Source organism: Antedon bifida, chromosome 6, assembly GCF_963402885.1.
Source record: "Antedon bifida chromosome 6, ecAntBifi1.1, whole genome shotgun sequence".
Classification (NCBI taxonomy): Eukaryota; Metazoa; Echinodermata; class Crinoidea; order Comatulida; family Antedonidae; genus Antedon; species Antedon bifida.
In genome coordinates, this window is record NC_136231.1 from 3,838,458 (window position 1) to 3,854,380 (window position 15,923).

The following is a 15,923-nucleotide window of genomic DNA, read 5'->3' on the forward strand; positions in this document are numbered from 1 at the left end:
CGACTATACCGAATACATTTTCCTTGTACAAAATAGGCTTATTAGTGCTAAATTGTAAACGTGCCACCAGAGCAAATTAAACACAAAACAATCACTAGACTAATTCTAGTAAGAAAATACACACCTTTTAACATGAAACGTTTTGTTTACCGATGTGTATCGTATCTTACAAAATTGTCCATTTTGTAGCCTAGTTATTTGTGTAGTTACAATGAATTCGTTAACTTGTTATTCGGCCAGGCATATATTAATTTAAAAAATCCTTAATAAAATCATAGAGCATTCTGTTTTATTTCTATATTTATAGTATAAATAATAGGAAACGGTTTAAGCAACAATAACAACAATTAGTCTACAAAATTAGAATTGAATATAAAATATGATTTTCTGGCGAAGATTTTTGGACGCAAGAAGCAAGACGTCATTTTTAAATCCAAAGATAGGATTATTTACAATGAGTTATTAAAGCATCACATTGATGTTGAATATCCTTTATTTCATGGGAATGTATGGAACGCTCTACTCATTGAGTTCACTGTTCACTCTATTAGTTCTAAGTACACAGGTTTGTTTTCCTCATTCTTAAATTTTTCTCTATCAACATACTCGTATTCTGGAGCCGGTTCTCCCATAGTATCGTCTCTTGGTTTTGGCATAGGTGGTCTTGCACTCAGCGGAAAACTGTCATTTGAACCCTTCACCAGCGTTGGCTGCTGTTCTGAGATGTAGACGGTTTCTTGTACTTTTACAACCGAAGTCCTGAAATGGTAAGAAATGTTTACAAAACACGCCATTTCGTCAATGCTAGAGACGTCTCTAGCATTGACGAAATGGCATTCCATTGTTAAAATAATGCTGATTAGCAGTAACTGTATAATGATGATGAAAATATTAGAAGAAGAAGAATTAAAAGTAATAGAATAATAATAATAATAATATTTATTCGGTCATCAATGTAAAAATAACCAGGAATGAGAATAGGCTAAAGCCCAAACAAATTCTGCACTCACTCCATACAATACAAACAGTTAAGATAAAACCATATACAAGAAAAATACAAATAAACTATACATAACATGAAATATAGTGTTTTGTTAGAGCAGCCTTAAATATTAAGTGTACATACTCTCTTCTGCAGATGAAAAACAAAAGGAAAAAGAGCCAACTTAGAACCAACAACACTGCCAGCACTATGATGACTATAACTAACGCTGAATCTAAAAGACAAACATAAAGAAATAATTCATAATATGATGATAATACATATAATTAACTACAATGAGTGATCAATATATAAATGTTCAATCTTCAAGTTATAGATCATTTAGTAGACATTTGTTTGTTATGTTTTATGAAGTCGATTCATAACTGGATATAAGTAGTACATATTGACAAACTCAAATTATTACGATAAAATTCATTAAGATTAATTATCATCAAGTATAAGACCCATCGACAGGTACAGAATTCTTTAAAATATTCAACAAATGTAACTAGAATCATCCACAGTTAGAACGCCACCTCTCAAAATATCCAACAAAGGTAATAAATGTCTAATTGGTGGTATTTTCATGGACAAAACTACGTAGAACTATGGTAGAGTTAAGCATGTTCTCTACCTGTATCAGATATGAATTCCTCCTCTTCTTCATAATAATCTGTTGTTTAAATGAACATATAAAATGATTAATAAACATTTCTTATAGGTTTTCATTTATTGGATTTACTCCATTAGTAATGTGCCAATTACAAAAGTTATATTATTATTATTATTGATATATGTCGCAAGTTAAAATCCGTCAAGTGTTTTGCACACTGTTTTATGAAAACCTCTCTTTAATCTCCAGGTTGCTGGCTCTGAGTAAAGATTACTTTACGAACAAAATTTATAATTTAAATTTTACATTTCAATATCAATGAGGCCTAAGCATCAACTCCCCGTGAATTCTTATCTTCACGAGTGCATTACTTTCGAAAAAAAGCATAGCAACATAACAAGAAAATTCACTCCAACCAGTTCATCATTTTCTTTCGGTCACCCCAGCGACACTTTGCTCTGATATTGGATTTATGTATTTTCGATACTTATGGCGAAAATAGTTATCTAAACACTCGTGTTAACATTAAATATTTTTGTTTGATGTTAAATAGTTTAGGCCTACCTTCACAGACTGAATTAGTGCAATCTGATGAGTCCGGGGGAGGCGGTGGAGGCGGCGGGACATCTTGAACACATGTTGGTGCTTCGAGATTCCAATTAAACAAGTCATCACACGATAAATGTATTTCTTTTGCTTTTAATCGAAATCCTTCATTGCAAGTAAACTTCATATAGTCCTTTCCTGGCGGAAGGCACGGCTCTTCCGTATTAGTGTCCCTGGCCGGTGGCCATGGAATTACATTGCCGTTTTCAAATCCGGTAGCTGAAACTCCATTCGGTAGTGGACATAAATCTAATTAATTAAAGACATATACCACTTAATTAACCATTATTTTATCTCGTAATAAATTATTAGAACCCCTCTGTTTAGTATAACATCCCTATCCAGGAGATACACCTCCATTAAGTGGACAATCTATCAAAGGGACATTTTTCATTATCATGTACGAAATATGTAATATAGTACAGTAATATTCTCTTCGAAGCGTCCCTGAATTAACTCTGGTGTAACTAAATATCGAAAAATAACTGAATTAATATTATAAATTGTTTACCACGCTCAACAATGAAATAAATACATAAATAATTGCTCCAAAACTTTCCCAGATATTTACAAAACTTCAAAGAAGCACTGCAGGAACAAATCTCAATACTAATACTATTCACGTGTAATCTTTACATTCTTTTAGAAATGACTGTGATTTTTCTTCTTATGTTTTCAATTTTACTTTACATTCTTTACGTTATTTAATTCCATTGCTTGTAGATCTATGTATTTTATGTTAATTTGAAGAAAAAGAACTAAGCCTTCACAATTTGATTCTTAGTGTATTAATATTATTAACATCATTTATAAATGTTCAATTAAATTTCAAATACTGTGCTGAAATAAACACAACACAATTACAACCATGATTTGGTTGTACTGTGATGTGATACCTAGAATGGAGACACGAAAGTATTATTTATCTTTAGGGCCGGATACACTCGATCCTTTAACGGATAGAAAAACTCTAAATCACCCATTAACCATGCTATAGGCATTGGCAATGCCCTCACGAATAAAATGCCCATACTTACATTTAGATGCACAGGTGGCTGCTGGGGCAACAACAACATCAAGTAAAATACAGATATAAAATATTAGAAAACAAAACAAGTTCACTCTCCGTGTTAACATTTTTTTTCTTGTTGAACGACTCCAATACATTGGCTTGTATCTATCCTTGTGACGTGAATGAAACCGCACAATCTTTTAATCCTAATATTGTAGAAAGTGAGTAGGTCGAATGTGTGACGTACTTGTTTTTTGGTAATATAATCACGCTATAAAACTTTAATCGTTTTTTTGAAGACAACTACAATTTAACAATAGGAACAAAGAAGTAAAAACATGTAACAAAGATAATTATAATAATTTATCTTGAAATTAAAAAATAATAATTTTCTTTTCATATTATTCACTTTAACTGTACTTGGTAAAAACGAGAATATTAATGTAAAAAAGCCCATGTTTGTACAAAAGTGAATAACTAAAACTACCTATTCAAGTTTGATTTTATTCATATGTTTATGTTTAGGGGGCAATACACCGTAAATAAAATCAATCTATCGCCTTCCTACGACTGGGTTTTCTACAGCATAGCATCATAATTGTTTTGTAGGTCCAAGATTTGTTACGGTTTAATTTGGTAATTCTAGTGAAGAGTAAAATTTCTCTTCTCTGGAAATTCTAAACTGAAACGTTTTTCTTATAATTGAACACTTTAAATTGTGAAAACAAAATTATTTATTAAAATGCACATAAATCTGTAGAAAGAAGTACTCGTAACCTTCAATGTAGTACAGTAATAACAGTATACGTTAGAACGCCCTCTGTTGTTTTACAACTTCCAAATCATGGATGAGGAAACAACTACCAACACGTTCCATTTTTCTATAATTGTATTATGCATATCTTTTGTATATTAACATAATGTTATAGTTAGTTTACAATAAAATATGTTCGTATTGGATGGGTTGAGCGTTTTAAACGGCTAAGATCTTTGAAAAGCAAAGTTCTGTAAGATCAAATACGCAATGTTGAGTCGCGAAAATTCCCAAAATAGGATCATGGGGTCGCGGTCAAAAAGGTTGCGGAACACTGATCTAGAATATAAAATAAATTATATTATGATTACAAACGTATCATAGTGTATTATCTGTGTATACTAAACGTTCTTGAATTTATGCTACAACAAATGTTGATTTGTGATCGTGATCGACGACGTGGTATTTATCCGACACGTCGTACATTGGCCGCAGAAGCCTGGTTGGTTTAGGTTAAAGAGTAACTCCGAGTTTGAAATGTCCATTGTTTATTATAAAATATGGCCTTTATATAACAACATTGATAATAACTTCACTTATCTTTAGACAGCGGTGAATGGGTGACGTGAAATAAGTTTCTAAAAAGCACTATCGTAACGAATCATCACGAAAAATTCATTTGATTACATCGGTTGAAGATAGTCATTAGTGTCATCTACAGTGCCACGAGGCATTATTGTACTTCTCTGTACATAGTCGTATTCCAGAATGGTCTGTTGTTGTCTAGGCATTGGAATTGGAGGTCTTGTACTTAGTTGGACGTCGTTTGATCCTTTGACAACTTGTTGACGAGGTTCACCGTGTACGTAGACGGTTTCGTGTACTGTACGGCCAATTGGTTTTCTAATACATAGGGATGCAATAATAATATTAATTTGAAAAAAAAAGGAATCGTTAATAGCAGCACGAAAATATGCCCGGAGAGACAGAGGGGTATTCTGTTTAGGCAGTGACAAATACATGGCCACCTTAATAGTATAGATAAATGTAGAATGACGAAAACGGTTATAAAGAGAATGATTATTTATTAGTCAGTTACTTTAAAATAATTTAAAAAAATGTTATACTTACTTTCTTTTGCAAATTAAAGCGAAAAGAAAAATCACCCAGCTCATCAATAGAAGAACAGCTAAGACAATGATCACCATTACTAACGCCTCATCTACATCCATAAAACAAAATTAATACAGATTTATATAATAAATATAAATTTGTTTAGTATTACTGTACTATAATTTGGGTTCGAGTCCGTTTTCACTCTTTTCACAGTATTTGCAGAATCCGGTTTCTTATTTGAATGCCTCTACTTATGTGAACGTCTTATTGAGTAGTTCGATAAGACCTGTGATTTCACAGTAAAAGATATGAATTATCATTAATACAAACACAAATATACTATCCTCAAATAATTACCTGCATTCGATCCCAGAGTAGCATCGTCTTCATTAAGTTAGCGATATAAAAAGAAAACGATAGTTAACAACGTATAAACATTTGACAATAACATTCATTCATTTATTCAATAGTGTGTAGGCCACTACAATTCAATTTAAGTAGTAGTAACAGCAAAAGAATTAGTTCTCTTTTTATATGCGAAAAATAATATAGTAACACCTCCTATTCAAGACACCAAGTGTTCAGTGTTGGTCTAATTGGGCGACACCATACTGAAGCATTGTAATTCATCCTAAAAAACAACAAGTAGAATTGACATTGAATTATATTACTTTATAAATCACGTTAGGCTTACCTGTTAGATACGATTCTATGGTTAGTGTACGACAACATCCCGCGTTTTTATTGTTTTAGGAAAAAGAAAATAATATAAAGTTATCAATACTGTATTATTCTGAAAATGCAATATGTAGGCCTACATAACACAATATAAATCGACTACTATATTATCATTAGCATTATAGTATATTCACTCACCCGAAGCACTGCTTATATCTACAGTCACAGTCACGTTTTAAGAAAAAAAGAAGAAGAAAGTCATAATTGCAGTTTTGAATTTTAAAAAATGTATTCGGGCTTAATGAATATATAATGAATGAAATATGAATCAAAATGAATCAAATTCTATTAATATTATGCATAAAACACCAAATAATTTATTGATTGTTAGCATTCATTTCTAAATAAATAAGTCTCTCTGTTGGATTTGAACCATGACTTAAATAATTATTCAGTGTAGGCCTATACATACCTGTACAGGAAGGATCGTTACAAGGAGGGGGTGGGAGATCATCAATACAAGTTGGTGCATCTAAATTCCAGTTATACATCTGATCACAAGACAGTTCTATTTTCGCTGCTTGCAAACGAAATCCTTCGTTACACGTAAACTTCATATAGTTTTTTCCCGATGGTAAGCATGGTTCTTTTGTTGCGCCATTGTCTGGTGGCCATGGCGTCACGACGCCGTTAGCGAACCCAGAGTTTGTCAGTCCATTTGGCAAGGGACACTTAGCTGCAACGAAAGTGGATGACATATTTCACTACTTATAATCACGTGGGAGGGGGGGGGGGAGTTTACATTGTACCATGGTATAATCATGGAACTATAGATTAGGTACATGGTATAATGAATGTGGTGATATGGATGATGAAGAGATGGTAGAAAAAATGAATGTCAAGAAAAAGGGGAAGATATAGAATGAAGAGGAATAGTATTTATACGGCTTAAAAAGTTGTTTTTTTTTAAACTCTTCCCCGCCACTCCATTTAAAACACAAATATTAGGACATATACCCGAAAACAAATAACATAAAATAAAAACGATATTGGGCCATGACAATGTCCGATGATTAAGATACAAAGTTCTTGAAAACTTTAGTTCCGGTACTAACAAATCTCTTAAACTATGACTTCATAACTCAATGTCACTTTTACCATTGGATATGATTTAGATCGATACAGTATTATCATTTACACTATACAATATTCAGATTTCGTAACTACTATATTAGACCCTAACATACATTAGTAAAACAAAATGTTACGGTATTTAGTAACATATATGAAAACTAATTGAATATGTTGCTATAGGCCTATGCTTAAGACAGTATCCATAATGTATTAGTGTTGACATAATTTCAATATGGCAGTTCATGCCTTTAAAAAAAGATTAACTGAATTTTCTCCATTAACAAGTTGTAAGAATAAAAATTCGACAAAAGACAAGAGAAATACATGAATTACAGTCAAAGAAAACAACAAGGAAGAGCAACTAATTACTAGTACTATTAACCTTTTTGATTGTATCAGTAGGTATTACCATTCTAGGTTTACCATAGTTTTTAAACTATGGTAAACTTATCTTAGTAATTTTATTGGCGGGATAGTACACCAGTAAACTACTATATTGACGTATTAGGCTGTATACTGTATACTTACATACTTCTTTGCAAGAACTGATAGAGCTCACGATTGAAATACCAGCAATAGTATAAACAGCTAAAGCCACCGATATATTCCTAATGTACATTTTTCTGCGAATGCGTGGTGCAACTAAATACACAGTAGTTGGGTTTATTGTCATTTTACCACTCTTAACCGCAGAATCCTTATTCGGTATTAACTATAGACCTACTAAAGAAATCTATGGTTTAAAAAATACAAACACTCTTCCTTTATTAATCCAACGCTGTAGCGCATGAACAACGTTGTGCTCGTCCTTAAACTTGGTTCCCACTAGGACGCAACGTAACGCAAGCGTGTTGACGATATTCAATAGTCTAAAGCTCTGTCTACACTATCAAACTTTATGTGACAAAAGAATGTGATGTGCCCATATATGGACATGATGATGTCGTATCACTATCATGTTTGGGCATATCACCACCATATATGAGTACATCACACATTTTTTGTCAAACTAGTTTGATAGTGTAGACATAGCTTACAGGAACAAATGATCAATAAAAGATGATGATAATCACATATTAAAGATCGATACCATTCTTTATTAACAGCATCGGAACATCCAAAATTTAACAATATGAAACCGAACAAGAAAATGTATAAATTTTATATTTATATTATGTTTGTACTTATTAGGCCTATAATTATTAAACAAATAATATAAATAGATGATTTTATCATGGAGGAATTATATTCCTCTATGATTTTATACAGTGTAAGTAGTATCCATGGGATTGAAGGAGAACAAAGGAAATCTATTGTGTTAAAGGGTAACAATAGAGGGGTGATTGTTAACAAAGAAGGGACGCTAAGAGAACAATAGAATGTGTGAAAGGGTAACAATAGAGGGGTGATTGTTAAAAAAACAAAGGGTTTGCTATTTAAAGTCCTAGGCTAACAAAGGGTTTGCTAATTAAGTGGGGGGAACAAAGGAAATCTATTGTATGAGAATTATAGGAAAACAAAGGGTTTGCTAATTAAAGTCCTAGGCTAACAAAGGGTTTGCTAATTAAAGTCCTAGGCTAACAAAGGGGTATCTATAGGAGGAGGATAAGTACAGGGAAACAATATGAAATCTACTTGATTAAAGTTAGGAAAACAATTGGGTATTAATTGGATTATACAGGTGTGTTTGTAAAATGATGGGGGTCATGACAATAGAAATCTAACCAAGAGCTTTGAGGCTAACAAAGGAAATCTATTGTATAAGAATTATAGGAAAACAAAGTGTTTGCTACTTAAAGTCCTAGGCTAACAAAAGGGTATCTATAAGAGGAGGATAAGTACAGGGAAACAATAAGAAATCTACTTGATTAAAGTTAGGAAAACAAATGGGTATTAATTCGATTATACAGGTGTTTTCGTAGAATGATGGTGGTCATGACAATAGAAATCTAATTTTAATTAATTAACAATAGAATGTATAGTTTTAACAAGGTGGAGGCTTTGTATAGAGTGTATCACATGTGCTTTACAATTACTGACAATACTCACAACGAGTGCTTTGTTTTTTGACAATAGGATTTAATCATAATATAAAAGAGGGGGTTATAATTAGGGAGCGATTTTTCGCTTGTAACAAGCCTAGGCTAACAAAGGAAATCTATTGTATAAGAATTATAGGAAAACAAAGGGTTTGCTACTTAAAGTCCTAGGCTCACAAAGGAGTATCTATAGGAGGAGGATAAGTACAGGGAAATAATAAGAAATATATTTGATTAAAGTTAGGAAAACAAATGGGTATTAATTGGATGATACAGGTGTTTTCGTAGAATGATGGTGGTCATGACAATAGAAATCTAATTTTAATTAATTAACAATAGAATGTATAGTTTTAACAAAGTGGAGGCTTTGTATAGAGTGTATCACAGGTGTTTTACAATTACTGATAATACTCACAACGGGTGCTTTGTTTTTTTTGTTGACAATATAGGATAATATAAAAGAGGGAGTTATAATTAAGGAGCGATTGTTTGCTAGCATTTGCGTGATTTGATTGGTCAGAGGTATACAGTCTAGAGCCCCCCTTGTTGAAACAAAAAGTGGATTATAATTCAGGCGAGAATGTATGTAATGGATCTGGTTTTTTTCCGAAGAATGTGATGTTTGTGGGGAAAAGACTAAAACATTTTACGGGGATGACGCATGCTTCCAGTTCTGTGAATATGTATTCAAAAAATATCCCTACGGTCATAATATTACATGCCTTGCTCATAATAATCAAGCTTATGATAGTTACTTTTTAATGCATTATTTGTATTCATGTGGTTTTGTTCCAGATGTCATAACTAATGGTGGTAAGATTCTTTCTAGTAAAATTAAGGGTACTACTATTCGTTTCATTGACTCTGTCATTTTTACCGATGGCTTTAGCCAAACTACCTAAAACAAACAAATCCTTTGGCATTAAAGAGTTAAATAAATAAATTTAACACGGTTGGTAATGCAAACTATGTAGGTCCATATCCCGGTGCTTCGATGTATGACCCCGAAAAGATGTCTATATCGGTCCGGAATGATTTTCTTGTTTGGTACGAGCAGAGGCGAGGCGTTGTTGCTTATCATTTAGACACATATTCAAACGAGTAACTGTTCTTGATAATGGTATAGATCAGGAAGGGGTCGTCCATTTTCTAACGGTTTAATAACCAAAGCCTCAGCCTGTAATTTTGTATTTTCCAAGAACTTTTTGAAGCCGAATACAATTGCTCCTTTTCCACCAGCAGATTACTTAACTACGTAGACTCATTCTTTTGCTAGTATGGAGTGGTTAAGTTATGAATAAAAACGACGTAGAATCCATATTCATCACGCCCGTAATGGTAATGAGAAATGCTTTGGTAGATATAAAGTTAATGGGGCTTCGTTTGAACCAAACTTCATATTTGAATTTATTGGATGTAGCAAGGCAGATTCATATCTACAAACACAGAGAAAATCTTCTTATCTGAAACAGACGTTTCCTCAGTACTAGTATATTGAAATTTAGGAGCATAAGTGGAACAACATTAAGAAGTCCTTAACCCCTACGGAATTAGCCGTCATATTTGATGTACCTGCTATTCATCCTACACTTAACCCTCGAGAAGCTTTTTTTTGGAGGGAGAACCAATGCCGCTAGATTGTTTTACCAAGTTAGATGATGAGCAGTTTAGCTATGTTGACTTCACTGGCCTTTATCCGTACTGCAACAAATACGGAACATATCCGATCGGACATCATGAAAAGTTAGCTTTCAAAGATATGTCTACAGATATTCGTGAGTATTTTGGTCTGGTTCAATGCACAGTTAGTCCTCCAAAAAAGCTGCTTCACCCTGTTCTTCCTTATAGGAGTAATGGAAAACTTATGTTTCCTTTATGTTGAACATGTGTTGATAATATGTGTCAGGAATCATGCAACCAAGATGAAAATGAAAGATGCCTTACGGGGAGATGGGTATCAACGGAGTTAGAGAAAGTTGAAGTTGGCTATGTAATTAGGAATGTTACTGTTGCATGGAATTTTAAGCATAAAAGTGAGTATAAGTCAGATGATCCTTCTTCCGGACTTTTCTCTGGATATATTAATACTTTTCTTAAATTAAAGCAAGAAGCTTCTGGATGGCCTGATTGGTGTTTAACGGATAAGCAGAAAGATAAGTACATTAAAGATTAAGAAACAAATGAAAATATTAAACTCGATAAGGACTCTATTGCCTACAATGCTGGTCTACCGATCATTGGCAAAACTTATGCTAAATTCCTTCTGGGGAAAATTTGGACAGAGGGAAAATTTGACAAGAACTTTATTTACCTCTGAAACAAATGACAATGTTTCGGACCAAAAAGTTATTGTAAATGATGTGAACAATGACGATTTAGCAGAAATGAAATTTATATAATATAAGACGAACAACAATTTGTAAAGGTAAGCAAGAAAGTGAATGTTGTTATGGCGGCATTTACTACTGCTACAGCAAGGCTAAAGCTCTACGACTTATTGGAAAAGTTGCAAGACCGTGTGCTGTACTACGACACCGATTCTTGTGTATTTACATCTAAAGCTGGAGGATGGCGACCACCACTTTGTGATAATTTAGCCCTAACGATAGAAATTATATCTCCACTTTTGTTTCTGGGGGACCAAAACATTATGCTTACATGTTAGACCCGGTAAAACGGTCTGTAAGGTAAAGGGTTTTACCGTAAACTATCAAAATTCAAAATTAATCAATTTTAAAACAGTGAGTGAAATGGTACGTGGGTTGGTCCCCAAAAGTTAATCAAATTTGATCCCAACGGAATAACGTGGAAAGCAAAAGTAAAGATTATCGTATCGTGTATAACATTCGAATAATAATCGATGATTTTAAAACAGTTCCATATGGTTATGTAATGTAAGTACCTGTACATTTCTTAACAAATTTTTTGTGTAAACATTTTTGAACATAAAAAAAATGTGTAAAGATTTTTGAACATTAAAAAAATTGTGTAAATATTTTTTGAACATAAAAAAAAATGTGTAAACTTTTTTTAACATAAAAAAATGTGTAAATAATTTGTAAAAAAAAAATGTGTAAACAATTTAAAAAAAAAAAAAAATTTGTAAAATTGTTCATCAAAATAAAAAAAAAATGTGTAAAAATTTGTGTTAGCAATTGGGCATTTTGTATGTAATACTATACGTTTTAAATGAGTTTACTGTATTAAATAAATAAAATAAAATGTATAAATGTTTATCAAAAAAAAAAAAAAAAAAAATGTCAAACTATTTTTTAAAAAAGAAAAAAAATGTATATATTTATATAGCTTTCAATATTTTTGTAATAGTGTTTTTTTTTCTTTTCTTTTTTTTTACAAAAGGTATCATTCTACTGAATAGTCACTTACTAATCATTTATTTTAATTTTTTTTTTTTTTTTACTACATGTATAACAATTTATTTTTTTAGATAAAAAGAGAAATAAATGTTTATATATATATATAAAGGATTATTACAAATCTAATAATAAAATGGTTCAGCAATACGGTGCAGGGATGGTAAGTAAATCAAGTATTAAATTACTTAATAATCACTAATAATAAAATAAAAAATATATGATGTTTAAATGTGTTACAAATAATTATATAGTTTGTATTTTGATTTATTTATTTATTTATTTATGTTTTATCTTTTCAGAAAAGAGTTCGAGATGAGGATGATAACGATGTTGAAGTTGATACAGAAGAAAATGTCGTTGATCTGAATACTGTTAATATTGAGAATTTGAAGTTATGTTTTCAGCTATTTCTAAAGTTTTACAATCTTACATGAATATCTTAGTAGGTGATGATTTAGTGTTTAACATTATACATATGCCTATGCCTATTGGTGGTGGTCCGTCTTTTAATCATGGAATAGATTTAGTTCACCTAAACGTCAGATCATTAATAAGAAGCAAAGAGGATGATGAAAACATATGTTGTGCAAGGGCTTTGGTTGTCGGAATTTCGAGAATTGAAGATAAAGGTGTTAATACCCAAAGACGGGAACAACTTAGGAAGCCGTCTTATTTCCAAGAGCATGAAGCCAATCAACTAATGTTGTAGGTATTGAGGAACTTAAACGTTTTCAGAGGGTATTGTTTGATTACCAAATAGTTGTGATTTCCAAGGACAATCTCCACACAGTGATATTTAGCGATGAGTACCGAGCAAAGCAAATTTATTTATATCATCATGACAAACATTATGATGTCATTGTTTCAGTAGCATTTTTTTTGAAGGTTCGCCATTTTTGTAATCTTTGCTTTCAATGTTATACGGTCAAGTTCAATCACAAATGTAAGTGTACTTTTGAACTCTGTTGTTCCCATGACTGTGTTCCTACTGTCGATACTGCTACTTCGGTTTATTGTGAAAACGGTAGACGTTCTTTTAAGAATTACAAGTGCTTTGCTAATCATAAAATTGCTAGTCCAAAAGTATCTATTTGTGATAAGAAGAAACTTTGTATTGTGTATGATTGCACAAAACATTTTTGTAGGACATGTTCTATGTTAGTTGATAGTAGTCATGTGTATTACATGATGAAGATTAAGTTTCAGGATAAAAAGGAGAAGAATTATAAAAATGATATTGAAAGAAAAAATGCGGCGGAGAAGTTCTTTTTCTTCGATTTCGAGTGTACACAAGAGACCGATGAACACATTCCAAATCTCTGTGTTCTACAGAAATGCTGTGTAGACTGTATCACCGGTGATGTGGATTCCGAAGAATATGATGTTTGTGGGGAAAAGACTAAAATATTTTACGGTGATGACGCATGCTTCCAGGTCTGTGAGTATGTATTCAAAAAATATCCTTACGGTCATAATAATATTACATGCCTTGCTCATAACTATCAAGCTTATGATAGTTACTTTGTAATGCGTTATTTGTATTCATGTGATTTTGATCCAGATGTCATAACTAATGGTGGTAAGATTCTTTCTACTAAAATTAAGGGTACTACTATTCGTTTCACATTGACTCTCTGTCATTTTTACCGATGGCTTTAGCCAAACTACCTAAAACCTTTGGCATTAAAGAGTTAAAGAAGGGTTACTTTCCTCATAAATTTAACACCGTTGGTAATGCAAACTATTTTAGGTCCATATCCCGGTGCTTCGATGTATGATCCCGACAAGATGTCTGAATCGGCCCGGAATGATTTTCTTATTTGGTACGAACAGAGGCGAGGTGAAATTTTCGATTTAAAGAGTCAGCTAATTGATTATTGCGTTAGTGACGTGTACATTCTTAGACGTTGTTGCTTATCATTTAGACACATATTAAAACGAGTAACTGTTCTTGATAATGGTATAGATCAGGAAGGTGTCGATCCGTTTTCTAATGGTTTAATAACCAAAGCCTCAGCTTGTAATATTGTATTTTCTAGGAACTTTTTGAAGCCGAATACAATTGCTCCTTTTCCACCAGAAGATTACTTAACTACATAGACTCATTCTTTTGCTAGTATGGAGTGGTTAAGTTATGAATCAAAGCGACGTGGAATCCATATTCATCATGCCCATAATGGTAATGAGAAATGCTTTGGTAGATATAAAGTTGATGGGGCTTCGTTTGAACCAAACTTAATATTTGAATTTATGGGATGTTTATATCATGGCTGTACTAAGTGCTATCGTCCACAAGACAAAAATCCTTTCACTGGTCTAAGCATGGCAGATTCATATCTACAAACACAAAGAAAATCTTCTTATCTGAAACAGACGTTTCCTCAGTACCAGTATATTGAAATTTGGGAGCATGAGTGGAACAACATTAAGAAGTCCTTAACCCCTACGGAATTAGCCGTCATATTTGATGTACCTGCTATCCATCCTACACTTAACCCTCGAGAACTTTTTTTGAAGGAGAACCAATGCCGCTAGATTGTTTTACCAAGTTCAAGATGATGAGCAGATTAGCTATGTTGACTTCACTATAGCCTCTATCCGTACTGCAACAAATACGAAACATATCCGACCGGACATCCTGAAAAGGTTCATACGACCGAGACAGTTGATTTAGAATAGGTGGGATTTGTTTGTGCCTACCGTCGCCCAAACTTATTATTATACAAACGATTTATTTATCGATATTACGACAAGACTGTTTGGGCGACGGAAGGCACAAACAAATCCCACCTATTCTAAATCAACTGTCTCGGTCGTATGAACCTTTTCAGGATGTCCGGTCGGATATGTTTCGTATTTGTTGCAGTACGGATAGAGGCTATAGTGAAGTCAACATAGCTAATCTGCTCATCATCTTGAACTTGGTAAAACAATCTAGCGGCATTGGTTCTCCTTCAAAAAAAGTTCTCGAGGGTTAAGTGTAGGATGGATAGCAGGTACATCAAATATGACGGCTAATTCCGTAGGGGTTAAGGACTTCTTAATGTTGTTCCACTCATGCTCCCAAATTTCAATATACTGGTACTGAGAAAACGTCTGTTTCAGATAAGAAGATTTTCTTTGTGTTTGTAGATATGAATCTGCCATGCTTAGACCAGTGAAAGGATTTTTGTCTTGTGGACGATAGCACTTAGTACAGCCATGATATAAACATCCCATAAATTCAAATATTAAGTTTGGTTCAAACGAAGCCCCATCAACTTTATATCTACCAAAGCATTTCTCATTACCATTATGGGCATGATGAATATGGATTCCACGTCGCTTTGATTCATAACTTAACCACTCCATACTAGCAAAAGAATGAGTCTATGTAGTTAAGTAATCTTCTGGTGGAAAAGGAGCAATTGTATTCGGCTTCAAAAAGTTCCTAGAAAATACAATATTACAAGCTGAGGCTTTGGTTATTAAACCATTAGAAAACGGATCGACACCTTCCTGATCTATACCATTATCAAGAACAGTTACTCGTTTTAATATGTGTCTAAATGATAAGCAACAACGTCTAAGAATGTACACGTCACTAACGCAATAATCAATTAGCTGACT

General features: G+C 32.9%; 2 protein-coding genes across 2 annotated transcripts; both read right to left on the reverse strand.

The window, feature by feature from the left end:
• Positions 1-217: 217 nt before the first annotated feature.
• Positions 218-4,515, reverse strand: LOC144844986 (uncharacterized). The gene is made up of 5 exons (XM_078702102.1): positions 4,455-4,515; positions 2,163-2,453; positions 1,620-1,658; positions 1,127-1,217; positions 218-759 (listed from the first exon to the last, which is right to left on the reverse strand). Exons 1-5 carry the CDS (start codon positions 4,513-4,515, stop codon positions 540-542), a joined length of 702 nt encoding a protein of 233 aa, XP_078558228.1. The 3' UTR covers positions 218-539.
• LOC144844988 (uncharacterized) lies at positions 4,398-6,522 on the reverse strand. Its single transcript, XM_078702106.1, has 6 exons — positions 6,237-6,522; positions 5,963-5,980; positions 5,781-5,795; positions 5,444-5,470; positions 5,102-5,192; positions 4,398-4,873 (listed from the first exon to the last, which is right to left on the reverse strand). Exons 1-6 carry the CDS (start codon positions 6,520-6,522, stop codon positions 4,654-4,656), a joined length of 657 nt encoding a protein of 218 aa, XP_078558232.1. The 3' UTR covers positions 4,398-4,653.
• Positions 6,523-15,923: the final 9,401 nt, after the last annotated feature.

Coding starts and splice junctions, on each gene's coding strand:
- LOC144844988 (XM_078702106.1), bottom strand. CDS start 6,522: ATGTCATCCACTTTCGTTGCAGCTAAGTGTCCCTTGCCAAATGGACTG. Junction 5,193..5,443: donor TACTCTGGGATCGAATGCAG/GTAATTATTTGA, acceptor TTATGGATGTAG/ATGAGGCGTTAGTAATGGTG. Junction 4,874..5,101: donor GCTTTAATTTGCAAAAGAAA/GTAAGTATAACA, acceptor CCTATGTATTAG/AAAACCAATTGGCCGTACAG.
- LOC144844986 (XM_078702102.1), bottom strand. CDS start 4,515: ATGGACATTTCAAACTCGGAGTTACTCTTTAACCTAAACCAACCAGGC. Junction 2,454..4,454: donor ACCAGGCTTCTGCGGCCAAT/GTACGACGTGTC, acceptor TTAATTAATTAG/ATTTATGTCCACTACCGAAT. Junction 1,659..2,162: donor CACTAATTCAGTCTGTGAAG/GTAGGCCTAAAC, acceptor TTTAAACAACAG/ATTATTATGAAGAAGAGGAG.